The 16600-nt window shown below is 32.3% G+C and overlaps 2 protein-coding genes across 2 annotated transcripts; both read left to right on the top strand.

Moving 5' to 3' along the window:
- Positions 1 to 2239: 2239 nt before the first annotated feature.
- LOC7495238 (ethylene-responsive transcription factor ERF071) lies at positions 2240 to 3648 on the top strand. Its single transcript, XM_002320960.4, has 2 exons — positions 2240 to 2637; positions 2722 to 3648. Exons 1-2 carry the CDS (start codon positions 2463 to 2465, stop codon positions 3477 to 3479), a joined length of 933 nt encoding a protein of 310 aa, XP_002320996.2. The 5' UTR covers positions 2240 to 2462; the 3' UTR covers positions 3480 to 3648.
- Positions 3649 to 14863: 11215 nt separating this feature from the next.
- On the top strand, positions 14864 to 16225 carry LOC7495237 (protein EXORDIUM-like 2). The gene has a single exon (XM_002320959.4). The coding sequence runs from the start codon at positions 14918 to 14920 to the stop codon at positions 15995 to 15997; it is 1080 nt and encodes a 359-aa protein (XP_002320995.2). The 5' UTR covers positions 14864 to 14917; the 3' UTR covers positions 15998 to 16225.
- Positions 16226 to 16600: the final 375 nt, after the last annotated feature.

Genomic DNA, 16600 nt, shown 5'->3' with positions numbered 1-16600 from the left:
TAACTTTTTTAAAAATATATATTTTTTATTTAATATAGTACAAAATATAGATGCTCATAAAATTAAGCACTGGTCAAATACTAAGACATTTGTTTGAGATCATGATAACCCTATTAAAATAAATCAAAATAAATCATAAATATCAATTTAAAATCAATTAAATATTAAAAAATAAAATAAAAAAATAAAATAAAAAAATAAAAAATCAATAAAAATCAAATTAAAAAAAATATTTAGATGCGCAAGTCTGAGTTAGCTAGCATGCTTAGGCATTTACAACAAAACTAAGGTATGCACATGAGGTATGCACATGTGTTGTTCACACCTTTTTTTTTTTTTTTTGGTGAAAAAAAGAGACATAAACAAATTAAGCTACCATGGTGTTGTTTGAAAAATCTAGGTGGGGACTAGTTTTTGGCTCGAAAATTTATTTTTTAATTTATTTTATTTTAAAAACACCAAATAAATATCATCGGAACATAAAAAAAAAAAAAAACTATTTTATTAACCCTAAAACACACAAAATCAAATAGGTAAAACATTTTTCTCTCAACCCAAACAACTTTTTTAAGTAAGATGATGGTTCAAAAATACCTCAATGAGACTCCTTTGTATAAAAGAACTCCTTTGTTGAAAGGAACTTATTGTCATAAAAATTGCCCTCTTTTATCATCAAAATATGATTAGTAAATGGCTTTAATATGAAAACTTTCTCTCTTACATTCAGAAATTAAAAAATAAATAAATAAACTTTTACACCAATAATTAAAATTTCAAAAACTATAGGGGCTAAAAAAGAAAAGAAAAGAAAATAAATTGACTAAAAAGTACTTCTGCATGAATTTGAGTTTGGACATGAGACTTCTCTTCATTTTACACTTTGGTCCTCTTGTTTTGGAATGTTTTTTTCCTCAACAAATATTTTGAAATCAATTATTAATTTGGACATAAAAAACAACAATTAAAAAAAATATGTTAAAAGCCTAATTCTTTAAGTATATATTAAAATTGTAATTGTAATGAAATGTAATAGATAAGAATTATCTTCAAAACGAATAATTTTTCTTTAACACAATCAAATAATATTTTATTCTCCCTTCCATGACTATTAAGCTTCTCTCTTTCTTTTTTTATTTTTTTTTATTCCAGGAACAATTTCTAGTCTTTAATTTGTTGATGAGTTAATTTTATTTTATGGTTTTTATCCATTTCTATCTAAATATTTGTTCTCAATCAATCATATCCCTGACATTTTAATAATTTATCAATTAGATCCTTTCATCTATCTTCATTAGCTTGAAATAATGTTTTTTTGTCGTGGAAACATCAATTTTTTCAAAAAGATAAAAAATATAGAAAAGGGATTTTTTATAAATAGTGAAATAGCATTTTTTTCCCCTGAAAGATTGTATATAATTTTAAAGTAATCGAATTTCAAATATGAAATACACTCCGTTATCTAATAAAAGCTTCGCATTCTATAGTGTTTTTAAAAATCTAAAACTATCTTTCTCGATTTACAAAAATATAAAATTTCAGTCAACAGATGGTTAGGTATTTGATTTAGAGGGTGTTTAAAAGTGTAGTTATAATTATTTTTTAAAGTATTTTTTACTTGGAAATGCATCAAAATAATAATTTTTTATTTTTTAAAAATTAATTTTAATATCAACGCATCAAAATGATTTAGAAACACCAAAAAAATATTAAATTTAAATTAAAAAAATAAAAATTAAGGGAACATGGTTTGCACCGCGTTCCCAAACGCTTCCTTAGATATTCTTGTTCTTGTTTTTTTTTTTAGATTCCAACTCAAAAAATAAATCATACCTCATTGTATAATTATTTCTAACATTTTTGTATTTCAAAAATATTTAAAAAAATTAAAAAGAATATATTTTTTTATTTTAAATGTTTTTATATCATTTTAACGTATTAATATTAAAAAAATAAAAAATATTATATTAATATAAATAAAAACCAATTTAAAAAACAAACGAGATACTAAAATAACAAAACCGAAATCCTAGAAAAGAACAAAAGTCGCGAAGCTTAATTAATTAATTAATTAAATGCAATGACTCCTTTCTCCCCCCTCCGTCTCTGAAGGAATCACCTTCGTCCTTGGCTTTTTTAGATATTTCTTATTTCCTTTATTACCTTTCAGGACCTTGAAACATAAGCCTCGAATTTAACTAGAATTGACGTCCACGAAAGACCCAAGCAAAATAGGAAGGCGATGCTGGTGGAAAGAAAGTTCCAAAGCCTCTCCACTTGTTCGTACTGCTGTCACCCACCTACCTCATTTCCTCACGCTACATATAATCCTTCCATTTTAGAACCCTTCTCTTAAAATCCTATTCGAAGTCGTCTTCATTACTCCCTCTTCCATTGTCTACTTTCCTTTACTATCAACAGATTTCTCTTATTATTTATTTATTTTTTTATCTAATTGAAGAAAGATGTGTGGCGGTGCTATTTTGGCTGGCCTCATCCCTCGTAACCGTGGCCACCGCGTCGCGGCTTCTGAGTTCTGGCCCAACTCATCCTTCAATAAACCCAGTCCCTTCGACACGTATCCGAGTCCTCTCCGCAATCAGGAGCCATTCACTCTCAAACGACCCCAGCCCACTTCAGGTACCAGTTTCTCTCATTTCATTTCTTGTTAAAAAAAAATTAAATTAAAAGTCGATTTTGAATGTGGAATTTATGCAAAAACAGGGGATCATGAACAAGTGGAGAAGCCGAATGCCAAGAGGCAGAGGAAGAATCTATACAGAGGTATAAGGCAACGACCTTGGGGTAAATGGGCAGCTGAGATTCGTGACCCAAGAAAAGGAGTCCGCGTTTGGCTCGGTACATTTAACACGGCTGAGGAAGCAGCTCGAGCCTACGACAGAGAGGCTCGCAAGATTCGCGGCAAGAAAGCCAAAGTCAATTTTCCTAACGAAGATGACCATTACTACACGTCCCAAAACTCGAACACCAAGCCTTTCCTGTACCAAGCCCCCACTTGTCATTTCTCAAAAGGTTATGATTCTGGGAACGTTTATGATGCATATCAGATCGAAACCTTCCATTCAAATGGTTTAATTAACGAACCAATTGTTAGTTCTGGGGAGGATGATTCTAGGTCAGGTTCAGAGGAGGTGACAGGACTGCTGGGCTGTAATCAGAATGTGGAGAGCAATAATTATATGGGTCAAGTAAAGGTGGAAGAGGAGAAACTGGAGGAGAAGAAAGTGATGAACAAGGAGGTGATGGTGGTGGATTTGGAAACTGGGGAGGAAGAAAGCGAGGTGCAGAAGCTGACTGAGGAGTTAATGGCGTATGAAAATTTCATGAAGTTTTATCAGATTCCGTATCTGGATGGGCAATCAACGGCACCAAATGGGACAACCCAGGAAAGCCTTGTGGGTAATCTTTGGAGCTTTTTTGATGATGGTGTTGATGCTCCTGTCACTTCTGCACCTCTGTAATGGCGACGGCGCAGTATCTTGCTGGTTTTGTAGATTGGGAAATTGATGATTAATTATGGTTTTTAAGGATTGTGTTGTTTTAATTAAGAGGAATTGAACTTCTTGAGTTCGCTGTCAAAATGTAATTTTTACAAGTTAACTGTCATCTGATGAAATTTCTATCCTTCAATTTCGTGTTTTTGTTATGAATCTCAATTGTGTTTCAAACCCTTCCATTGTATTCATTCTAAAACGCATTCAAGTTTTTACTGTGACATAAGATTATTCTAATGTAAATCCTATGATTCTCTTTTTATTTAGACTTAAAAAGGAGTTTTAATTTGATGATCTAATCAGTTTAGATCAATAATAATGTTAACGTAACAAGGACTAGTTGAATCCGCATAATTCAGGGGAAAGATTTTAATTTATTTACAATTTTACTAAAATAATTGGACAGTACAAAAAAATAAACATAAATAGCACATGTGCAAACGTGATGTGCGCGCGTTACTTTACTGCTACAATATGAGACGTTACTTTACTATTAAAATAAATGAAAATATATTAAAATATTATTTTTTTTATTTTTTACATAAAATATGATCTGATATTAGCGTTTTCAAATATTTAACTAATTATTATATCAACAATGATAGAGAACCCGTTTAGCTACGCGTTAGAGGTTATGTTTTTTTAAAAACACAGGAAGCAAACATTTGGTTAAAAAAAAAAGCTGCTTATTGTGCATGGTCCCACAGCCAAATCACGTGCGAAACGCTGGAAAATGAAAAACAGAAAAATGCTGCTTTCAGGAAATTCAACCATGATACACTGATGAAAAGCATGTGAACAGTGCAAGAATTGCACTGTTCACGTGAAATTCTTTTTTTTTTTTCCAGTGTGTTAATTTTTTTAACTTTTTTTTAAAAAACACTAGTATAAAGTGAATTAAATTCACTCGCACTGTAATATCAATTTTATACCCGATAATATTTTATCTACGCTCAAAAAATTATGAAAACTGTAGTTCTTATCAGATGAATTTTGTATGTAATGAAATTATAAATAGTTTAATGGAATAATAAAAAGTATTTTTTATTTCATGATGTAATAGGAGTAATTAATTCTACAATATTTAAATTTAAAATCATTAATATTAATATATATTTTTAAATTATTTTTTAACCTCAATTTCAAAAGCATTCTTAACCAAACACATTAAACTACTTTTTCTTCGACCACAATTTCAAACACAGTTTTAACCAAACACTTATTTTTTTAAACCAACCTCAACTAAAAATACTTTTATAAAATAATTTTTTTCAAATCATAACCACAATAGCTATCGCAATATCAATCACACTCAAATGGAGTAACATGCTGAGGCAAATTTGAGTACCCTCTGACAAGCTCCGAGGGAATAATTCGTAAAATTCCTTCTAAATTCGATGATGTTATAGTTTAGATATGAGATATTATTTGTTTTTGGTTTTTAAAAGGGTTTTTGAAAAAGCCTTTAAAAACCAAATACCAGGGAATAAATACTTAAATAATTATTGCAGGTGCTCGGAAGGCATCGGAAAGCAGGGGTCAAAGGGGAGGTTGAGGTTGGGGAAGTCAAACGCGGTGAAGTGGCAGTTGGAAGCGAGACAAAGCCAACACAAAATTTGGAACTTCCAGCTGCGCTGATGGTTTTGGATTCCTTTCTTTGTTGGTCAGCTAACAGTGTGACAGTGGGCGCCCCTTGCTTATGCTTCCCCCGTAAACTTGTACTCCTTTTATTCTTCTCTTCGTACGAAGAACCACTAGAAAACATGACGCAGTACAAGCTCCCACCGCAAATGTACTCTTCGCTCCGCAAATTGCCCACGTGTTAGCCTTGAATGATGTGACCCTTTCGTGTCCCGTAGAATATTCTTAATTCAAAATATATTAATTCTGCTTCATTAAGTTATCATAATTACAGAAAAGATCCAAGCACATTAACAAAAAGCGTGTCAGATTATTGACTAAACTAGCTGCTGCGAATACTTGTGTATAACTAAGTTGTTGCAAAACCAAAAAAAAAAATCCAAAAGGCAGATGACGAAAAACTCCTGAAAGAAAAATAAATGAGAGTGCAAAAGCAATGCTGAGCAAGGTTATCAAGAATGTTTTTGAAAAATATAATATAAATTTAAATTGTAAAATTATAACATCATAAGTAATTTTGTTTGAATAATTATATATTGATAATTCTAGTTAAGAAATTAAATAATATTAAAATCTGATAAAGTGAGTCAACAATTTTATAATCAATTAGTGATCTAAATAAAATAAGAGATATAAATAATATAAATCAATAAATTAATGATATGGAAGAATAAAAAGTCTCATAATAAAACTTCTTGATACAAAAGAATCACTGAAAAGTAGGAAGTACATGTAAACCTTGTGACAACTTAGTTGTTCCCATTACAATAAGTCCTAAAAGACCTCTTTTGGGTTGCAAGCTAATAAGTCTAAACTAGTAATTAACTAATATAAATTTAATAATAAAATAAACTCTTAAAAAATATCTAATGCCCTAGAGAAAATTCAAATCCAAAATAATTATTCAAAATTAAATCATTAAAATAAAATAATAAAAAGTCTTCATGTTAAAATTCTTCCATGGAGCCTGAATCTTCAATTTTCGCATATTCTTGGCGGATTTGAGTTTTAATTTCAAACAAATTGTTCTCTGTCATCTGGATGAATTACGAGTCCTACAATATATGGTTGGAAAGCTTCAATGTCTAGCTTTCAGCCCAACTTCAATCGCAACAAAATTCTACTGGTAACTCCAGATATGTCCCAAACAGTATATGAAGGTCTAATTTGACATACTTGACAAGATTTGTCTACTAACTTTGACCCTCTGAAATATTATTTTTCCGAACTCCATTTGACCTGAAAATTTACCAAAATATATTTTCATGTGTCTAATATTTCCCTGTAAAATTTCAACTCTATCCAATGTACGATTTGAAAGATATGCTCAATCCTACAAAACTGGTCAGCAGACATTTTAAGGTCAAATTTGAACCTAACTTGGTTTATATCACAAATTTAGTAAACTCGTAAAATGAGACCGAGTTTACCGATTTTACTGATTTTGCACAAGTTAAGTTTGATTTTACTGGTTTTTGAGTTTTAGTTCGATTTTGTATGTTAGATACATGTTGACTCTTAAAATCATATGATTTTATGAGTTAACTAGTGATTTTAATAACAATGATGTTGAGCACTAGTAGTCGTGTAGACACATTCCTTTAAGTGACTCGTAATTTCCTTTCACTTAATCCTTATTCGGTGAAAAACAGATAGTAGCACATGTTTCACAATTTTAATGGTGAAGTCTAAAATTTAAAATGTTTGCCTTTTCTCTTTCTGATTTTCATCTTTTTATATTGAAATTTAAATCTTACTTAACATGATATATAAAGTGTAATTTTTAAAACTAAAAAGACTATCGAAGTAAATTTTCTTTTCAAAATTAGAGAATGAGCAATACCTAAAAAAATAGTTAGATAAAATTTAATTTAGCTTAGCAATGTTGTCTTAATTTCATATATAAGTTATTAATTTGTTTCAATTATATTTCATAATTTCTTATGATATATATGATAACAAGATTAAGTTAAAAATAAATATGATAAAAAAAATTAACAACAATATCAACAACCATTGTTGTTGCTTCTCCCACACTTTCCTACTAGCATATCATAAGAATATTGAGAAACAAAATTGAAATCCCATGTGGTTATAATGGTAAAATGAGGACATGACAAGTTCAACATCACCTAGAGTTTTATTCATTTCAATCTTAATTTTTATTTAACTATAGTATTGATGTGTTGCTAAGTGAGAATTAAAGTTTGTAGGATTAGGGTATTTCTCTAGAAACTAACTCTCTCAAGCTTTATTATATTTGTTTTGTTAAGAACATATCATTTTCAATTGATTTTCTATTTCCTATTTTTATTAATTTCAATTAATTTCCTTTTTCTTTACTTTTTGAGTAATATTGAGATATTTCAATAGTTTTAGGGATGGAATTGAAAATTACACACATTTTCTATTACAATTCCAGATGGAAATGGACGGACTGGACTGACTGGAAACAACAATTAAAATTTATCCAGAAAAAAAATAAGAGGACTAACTGGAACAACAATGAAAGTTACAGGGGCTAATTGAAATAAATCAAAGGTTTCAGGTGAAATTAAGATAATATACAAACTTGGAAGGGCAAATTGAAATTTATCCAAGAGAGTTCCAGCTACCATAATCACCCAAATGATATATTTTATATAATTTATAGTTTGTAAAATTATAAAACTGATTGGCTTATAATTATTTGGGGCCTAATTCTAGTTAATCGAAACATTCCTTATACCTAGTGTTGGCTGGTTAGTAGTAATTTCATTTGAATTTTAGGTAAAAAAAAAAATTTAATGGACAGAGGGCAATAAAATTTAGGTTTTCGCTAAGTGATCAGTTATCCTCTAATCATCCAATCATGTCAGTGTAAAATCAGATGATAAAAATTTTAATTTGTATGGGGGGTTTTAATCAAACTTTACTAGGCTTGATGTTTGTGCTTTACCGTATAATAAACTATTTTTTATATAAAAAATAATATTTAGATTTTAAAATTTGATAAATAAAAAAAAATCAGTACTTATAATAATAATTAATTAAAATTGAGTCAATTAAAAATATTCCATTAAATTCACAATTAGATAATATTATTAAAAAATCACTCTAAGTCTTAGTATTTTTTAGGTTTAATTAAGAGATTTTTTGGATTGAGACACTGTTTGGGAGCGATGCAAATTGTGTTTCTAAAAAATTTTAATTTTAATTTTTATTAAAATTTAATATATTTTGTATATTTTGAATCGTTTTAATATGAAAATATTAAAAATAATTTTTAAAAAATAAAAAAATATTATTAATATATATTTTAATATAAAAAATTATTTAAAAAACAACTGAAATCAGACTTTAAAATAAATTTAAGGCTACTTCGTTCAATAATTCTTTGTGCGTTTGGTTACTTTTGTCAGAAATTCTGATCATGATGCAACCCTCGGCGACGAGATCTACCGGTTGCAGATATACGATGACGGAACGGTGATAAAGTGCGATTGCGATCTTCTTTCTCTAAAGAGAAGCCTGTTAGTGTTAGTTACTAGACCTATTTTGTTTAGGGACTATGAGGGGGGCCAGCTGTGAAATCAGATATGGTCCTGTAGGAAGGCCCATCTCATGGAGTTATTGGGCCTATATTTAATAGGCCTAGTTAGTCTAATTTAAATGACAACAGAATAAAGTCCCTAGTAAGCGAGCAAATGTTTAGTTGAGAAGGGGGGGAAAAAACGAGAGCGTTTCGTTCTTTTTTCTTTTTCTTCTTCTTTAACTATCCAGCTGGGTTTAAATCAAGTTTAGTTGAGTTATTAAGAACTCATTTGTGTTAAATGAGTTTTATTGAGTCGAAATCTTGGCCGATTTAACTATAAATCTTGCTCGGATTTCGAATAATTAATTTACAAGATCAACCCGTACACGAATTTAACAGATATGAAAAAATTATTAAACATGCAATTCTTTTACATAAACATAAATTACATTATAAGAATTATTTATAAATCTTATTTTTACTCGAGAGAAAATAGTACAATTATATATAATAATTTATATTATATTATTATTACTCATTTACATTATTAGCTATATTACTTGATGCATCTAAAATAATTGGGTGTCAACTCATCTCCTTCATGGTTCATATGAATAGTGAAAGACATAATCCTTTTCTTCTTCTTTTTTTTTTTCATTTTTGTTCTTATTTTTTTAATTTTATTTTTTAATATTTTCTTGATTCTGAATTTTTCTTCATAAATTATTCTGATCGGCTTTTTATGAAGTTATTGTAGTCTCAAATAAATATCCTGGCTTTTGGTGCATGCTCAATTATATGAGTGTCTATTTTTTTTTATTATGTAATCATGTAAAAAAATGGTTTTTTTAAAAAAAATATTAAGCATTGTAGAGTTCATAATCTGGATCATGGATTTGGCGGGTTAACTTTCGAATCTTAGGTCAATTCAATATGTTGTTATCTCAATATTAAAAAAAAAAAAGTCATCTTGATTTTTTTTAAGTCAAGTCGCTCTTTTTACTAGTTGTTTGGGTTGCATTAGGACCCGCCAAGTAGATTAGGCCACATCGAGGCGACTTTTATACAATTTAATTTTAAACATAGGTTAGATAAGAAGTCAAGACAAAAGATTTCAAGGTTGACAGAGTAAAACAAGTTTAACAATAATTTCAAGTAATTCTTTGCATCCTAGATATTTTTTTCAATTCAAAAAAATTTTAATTGATAAAGTATTTTAATTATGTTAACCAAATTATCATATGAGGTTTTTTATTTCATTATTGAATCTTATTGTTGATTTGAGTTGGTGATTGATAATACACAAAACTTTTTTAAAAAAAACATTTTAGCTATTTGGGCCAAGCTCAAGTTGCTAGAGATCCTAGTCATTTGGCCTAGACTAAACAACCTCTCCCTCATCCATTTTGACTCACTTTGGGCTATTTAATACCTACCCCAAACACACATCTTAATGTTTTTTTTTTTTTTAGTTTCAAGAAGTTGTGCATTGCTCACCGGTCCACACACACTTCCACACACATAAATTATGTGTACAAGCATAGGAGTACCACCCATTTGTGTACCTTCACGTGCATAAGTTATTTATGCAGAGAAGTGATACCAACATATCAACCAATGTTATAATGAGCACCACAAATTAATAACGAGTATTAATCTCTTCATCAATGGTATTCGTTTTCTCCATTTACCACGAGGTCGCTCAACTTCACTCACCATAAGGTATATGCCACTTCACTCACCATGAGACACTTGCAATTCTATGCACCACAAGGTATCTACAACACCATTATCCACAAGATAAACATGATCGAGGTCTATAAATACCTCCAGTCAACTAGGTAAACTAGAGAGGTTTAAGTCATTCAACAATTCAAGAATAATGTATTCATTCATAACACATAGTGTTGCTCATGCTCTTTATTCTATGCATTTTTTTGCTCCTTCGTACATTATTTTTCTTTGTTATATATTATTTTTTTCTTCTACATTTACTAACATAAGCATCAAAGGGTCTTTTAATTCAATAGGGGACTTGTTTTTGTAAGAACAACTAAGTCTAGAGACAAAGTCTATATCTAAGCTTACACACTTTAGCCCAAGACACTGCCATGGAAAGCTCAATCCAATCCTGAAGTTTTCATGGTTTTATTAGCTACACAATCCATAAGAAATTGAACAAAAGCTAATTCATTCCATTTTCACATCTCTCACTCAAAATTCTTCCTATAGCCAACAATTTGGAAACTCTAGGAAATGGAAAGATAACTAATCTCTCAACCACCACAAATACTCCAGCTCTTCCAGATAAGGGTACCAGAGAATATCTTTAGAAGTTTAATAAGAAAATACTCAACATGGAGAACCTGCTCGAATATATTGTCATTAAAGTCCTATCCGGTGGGGTTTACAACTATTTTTTTATATGAACGATTATATATTCTCCCTGATCGACTATATACATTTAGAATCTTGGTCATTTAGTCGGCCAAAATAGCCTTTCTCTCGCCCACTCCAACCCGTCTTGGGTTGTTAAATACCTAATTGAACACATATCTCAATGTATTTTTTTATTTAAAAGAAGTTGTGCACCGCTCATTGGTGCACGCACACCTTCACACACATAAATTATTTGTGCAAGCACAAGAGCACCAACCATATGGGCACCTCCGCGCATAAAAATTCTTTGTGCATAGTGAAAATACCAACCTCTTCACTAATGACACAATAAGCACTACAAACCAATGACAGGCATCAATCTCTTCACTAATAGTATTTATTTTCTCCACTCACTACGAGGTCGTTCTGCATCATTCCATGCAACATAAGGTATTTGCAACACTACTCCCAATAAGGTAAGTGTGACCAATGTCTATAAATAACTCTGGTAACCCAGGTAAGTCAGAGATTCAAACCATTCAACAATTCAAGAACAACTTGTTCATTCACAACACACATTGCTCATGCTCCCCTCTCCACACACTTTTCACTTGCTCCTTATATTATTTCTCTTTCTTGTATATTATTTTATCATCCTACATATATCAACAGAGTGACTTGTTTTTGTTGGAACAACTAAGCCTATAAACAAAACCTATATCCAAACCCACACACTTCGATCCAAGATGCAATGATCGAAAACTCAATCTGATTTTGAAGTTTCCATGCTTTCACCAATAACAAATTTTATTGTCCATATGCCATAACAAAAATGTTTACCGTTTCAAAATAAGCAACCGTTGAGTGAAATGTTTGTTTTAACCTTTAAATTTAGGATATTCTTGTATATTAAAATTAATATTTTTCTCAATTAGATTTTAAACATACTATTCACACTCGAATTGATATATTGAGAAAAAGGATACAAACAATATGAAAAGCAAACCCATCTTGCGAATCGGGCTAGGTGAACAAAAAATGAGACAAGTTGTATCAGGTAACGAATTTAGACCCGACAAACTATATACATGTACCAGGAAAGAACTAATTGAACCGTGCGTGATAAATAAATTAAACGGATGCCCAGAAATTCTCACCGCATAGGCACAAAAGACACGTGCTGTAAATAACTTTAAGAACAATGATGAGAATTTAGGTAGATGGTGAATCTGTCGGCAATCATACATATCGGTTTTGATACTCTATTTTCACAAAGCAAGGAGGTAACGAACCATATATGATCCCCTTTTACTGATGTACCCACGTAAAACCTTGGAAGGAAATTGTCATGTCGGCCAATCCAATTCAATCTGATGGTTGTTGAAGTGTCATGCATGACAGCAATCCACGACTATTTGCCTGCCTGTGTGGCGGTGTATAATTAGAGCCTGAAAAGAGCGAGCAGGTAAAATCATCCTTTTCAGTACACTACAGATAAAACGTGCAGATCAACACATTATTCCATGCATGTACCCAGGTTAAATCATTGGATGTTGATCTCAGTTCGTCTTATCAATACATAATCATGCAGCTAACCATGCTTATCTTTAACATTAATTAGACGGAGCCCACGCAGTTTGACATGTTTTGCTTATTAATTAGACTGTGTATGCACGGCGGCGACGTCAAAACAATTGCATCTATTGACCAATAATTATGGTTGGATTATGATCGTGTTCATTCAGTAGAAATCCACACAGTTTAGATAGAAGATTGGACAGTCGGTTAGTTCTTTGTCAATTGTCAGCCCATGAGACGTGTATGGTATAAGAAACAGTCCGATGATGTTCAAATCAACTGCAATATATATTTATATACTCAGTAGGGATAAATGCAGCTAGATTATATATGTTGACCCGTGATCGAAGGTAAGAGGCGTAAATTTAACAATATATGCCTGCGTTCTACTGAATCATCAAATCAGAAAGGAAAAAAATCAACAATTGTAGTTGCTTTCTGATCCTAAAAAGGATTACTTATATCCTGCAAGTATCAAAATTAAAATCATTATAAGATTTTTGAGATATTGGTTCGGATAACAAATGAGTTTGTTCGAGAACGAGTTACAGCTGAGGCCATCTAGATTCGAGCCAGCAGTCGATCCATGCAAAATCTCTTTCTTCGATTCACAATTGGATATCGAAAAAATAATGAGAATATAATGATCATTGATCAGTAACGGAGCACATTAGGGAGCAAATATTCTAATGCACATGTTTATCTGCCCTCGTGTTAATTCCTGCTAACAAGTTCAAAGCTATCTATGTTTTCTTGTTTCTTTGTTAATAATTAGTGAGCTTAAATCCTTGCTGTGTGAAATGGGTAAATCATGGGTAGGTTGTCGTCAGCCAGACATTACTACGTACCAAGTGATGAGATCCATGGACCGGGGTGAAGCCTACAAGGGCGGAGGCTATGGGATTTTTTCACGAGGAGACAGACTCAGAGGGAGATTCATAACGTGTTGCACAAGCTGCCACGCCGTTCTTTTACCACTGCAAAAGCGGCGCACCCTACCGGGGTCAAAGTTGAAGGTTTCTGTCCACCTCTTCACTACGGTTCTTTTTCCTTTTTTTTTTTTTTATAATAATAGTTATTACTAGTTACTAGTAAACGAAAAGATGTGAGTATTTCACGCTCCATGCTCTCACATTTTCTAATTATTCGTTATTTTTTTTACTTTGCTTCTTAATTAACTTTATTTCTTTTCAATTTTATACACTTAAAAAAATGGGATGTTTTACTCTATATTCACCTCATGTTCATCCTCTCACATTCATGTTCATAGCTACTTTATTCCTTCTACTTTTCCTTCTATTTTTTTGGTTTTCATTTCAGTTCACAGTATATTCTAGAGCTTTAAGTTCTTATTATTGGAGGAACTTGAGATTGTTTTCAAATTAGTTCGTAGGCATTAATCAATAATGCAAATTGATGATGATGTTGAAATCTTGATAGACAGTTTGTATTATTATGCATTCTTTTTCTTGCGCAATTCTTGAACAAGCAAAATCATTTGTTGTTCACGTATGACATGAGATGCTTCAATATTGTTTTTTTAATTAAATCAACCATGATTGATCAATTATAATCAATCATAAATCAACCATATACGTGACTACAAGCATGATTGATCAATTATAATCAATCATAAATCAACCATATACGTGACTAAGTTTAAATAGAGTTTGCTATGTGTTTTCATATTTTTATTAATTTTGCTAGCAAAGTAGCCTTGGCATGTTGGTAAATGAACTAAACTTATTGACACAGTTTGTTTATTGACTCCAACATACCATTTAACAGCTACAAACACAGTGGTTTTTGTCCTCGAACTTACCAATAAGAAGCTAAAAACCTGATTAATTAAACTTTGCCATTACTATTAGTATCATTATTCTCACTCTATCATACAATATTATTTTGAAAAGGAAACTTTGCCTTTATTGAAACATGTATAAAGCCAAATCTTTGTAGGGTCGATCATGATGGGATACGAGAAGAATGGATTATTACAACAGGGAATCTAGCGACGTGTCACACGGACGGACAAGGGACCCTTGACACACAAGCCAATCCACAATTGCAAGTGACCTCTTCTGCTTGAATGGCCATGAGATCTTGACGAGCTAATTACTCTGCTTAAATTACACAAAAATATAATGTCCATCACTCTGAAGAAAAAACAAAGAAAATTAAAGAAAAACCTTCCAAGTTATACTGATTCTTTGACTTTTCACTACATTAAGGTCGGGTTAGGCAACCCCTTTTACCATAATGCATACAAATTAACCCTAAACTCATCAAACCTATGAATAGTGCTAGCAGCTCACTAGTCTTTATAAAGGGCCATCATCAAACTCTTTTCAAGACACAAACTTGTTCATCCACAAAAACACAGAATCTTAAACCGAGAATGGCCAAAATGTTAGTCAGGTCTCTCTTCTGCCCCTTCATCATTGTCAATACCCTGGCCCTAGCAGCAAGGTCGTATGGGCTGAACCAAAGCCGAAACCAACCCTCTTCCTTAGCCACCACATCCACCACAGTCGCGTACCATGGAGGCCCTCTCTTGACCCGACCGAGTGGCATTAACATCTACCTTATATGGTACGGGGCTTTCTCTTTGAAGGAAAGAACCACAATTACCGATTTCTTTGCTTCCTTCAGTCCCAAGGGCCTTGTTCCCCACCAAGAACCCAGTGTCTCAACATGGTGGAGAACTGTCACTTCTTACAAAGACAAGGCTCATACCCCAGTTTCCAGGATTGTTAGACTCGTTAAACAAGTTGGCGATCCATATTCTTTAGGAAAGAACCTCAAGCGTGCCCAAATAGGCAACCTAGTCAACAACAACATAGTAATTAGCAACAAATTACCAGTAGACTCTAATGCCATCTACTTGGTTTTGACTGCTAAAGATGTGAGCGTGGAGAAGTTCTGCATGGATTCCTGTGGTTTCCATGATAGCGTTTTGGTGACCCCTAAGGGAAGCGTAATAGTATATGCACATGTAGGGGACGCGGTGCAGTGTCCAGGTTTCTGTGCATGGCCTTATGCACTTCCAGCTTATGGTCCTCCAGGCCAGGCCCTGGTTGCACCTAATGGTGTTGGGGCCGATGGCATGGTTATCAATATTGCAACTATTCTTGCGGGAGCTGCCACCAACCCTTTCAAGACTGGGTACTTCCAAGGTGATATCTTGGCACCGCTGGAGGCTGTCTCAGCATGTCCTGGAATATTTGGTGCTGGAGCTTATCCAGGATATCCAGGGAATTTGATGGTGGATAAATTTAGCAAGGCAAGTTATAACGTTTATGGTGCGAATGGTGAGAAATTTCTCCTTCCTGCGGTTTGGGACTTAGTGGGCTTGACCTGCAAGGTTGTTTGAAATTGAATTTAATTTAATTGTGATTTTCAAGGCCATGTTATGCAGAAACTGAAAAAAAAGAAAAGAAGAAGGTATTACAGAGTCGACAAAAGTAACTACATGTCAGACTACTGTCAATATCCATATGAACGCCTTTTATTTACTTTTCTAAAGGAACTACATGCCCCAAAAAAATGTCATTATTACTACAAGGAAATAAATATAACGATAATATATCACATTTGAGTAGCGTGGCTAAGATTGTTTTCCTGGAGATGTCACATCAACTAAAAGATGACTCAGCTATGCTTTCAGTCTTCTCATTGCAACAATTTGCTGACATGGACCTATTTTGATTTCCATAGCTGCAGAACTTGCGATGTGTAATGACATGCAGAATGTCAAAAACATAGTACCCGCACAAGCCATACCTCGCTTATAATAAAGCAAACAGGAGGGCTAAATATGCGAGAGACTACAGAGATGTAAAACGTTCTATCGTGAAGCTGACAGAAGAGTGACATGCTACTCAAACATACATGTGCACGGATACACTAGAGCATCGTATTACTAAACCATAAAAGCCATTAAATTACTCGCCACAAAAATATTATTTCTTTCACC

The sequence above is a fragment of the Populus trichocarpa genome, chromosome 14, assembly GCF_000002775.5.
Source record: "Populus trichocarpa isolate Nisqually-1 chromosome 14, P.trichocarpa_v4.1, whole genome shotgun sequence".
NCBI classification, from domain to species: Eukaryota; Viridiplantae; Streptophyta; class Magnoliopsida; order Malpighiales; family Salicaceae; genus Populus; species Populus trichocarpa.
The sequence above is the reverse complement of the archived record's forward strand: the minus strand, read 5'-3'. Positions and strand labels throughout refer to the sequence as shown.

What these genes read in the sequence shown, in the direction of transcription:
- LOC7495237 (XM_002320959.4), top strand. Translation starts at nt 14,918, where the DNA reads ATGAATAGTGCTAGCAGCTCACTAGTCTTTATAAAGGGCCATCATCAA.
- LOC7495238 (XM_002320960.4), top strand. Translation starts at nt 2,463, where the DNA reads ATGTGTGGCGGTGCTATTTTGGCTGGCCTCATCCCTCGTAACCGTGGC. An exon ending in ACGACCCCAGCCCACTTCAG is followed by an intron (nt 2,638 to 2,721) that starts GTACCAGTTTCT and finishes ATGCAAAAACAG; the next exon opens with GGGATCATGAACAAGTGGAG.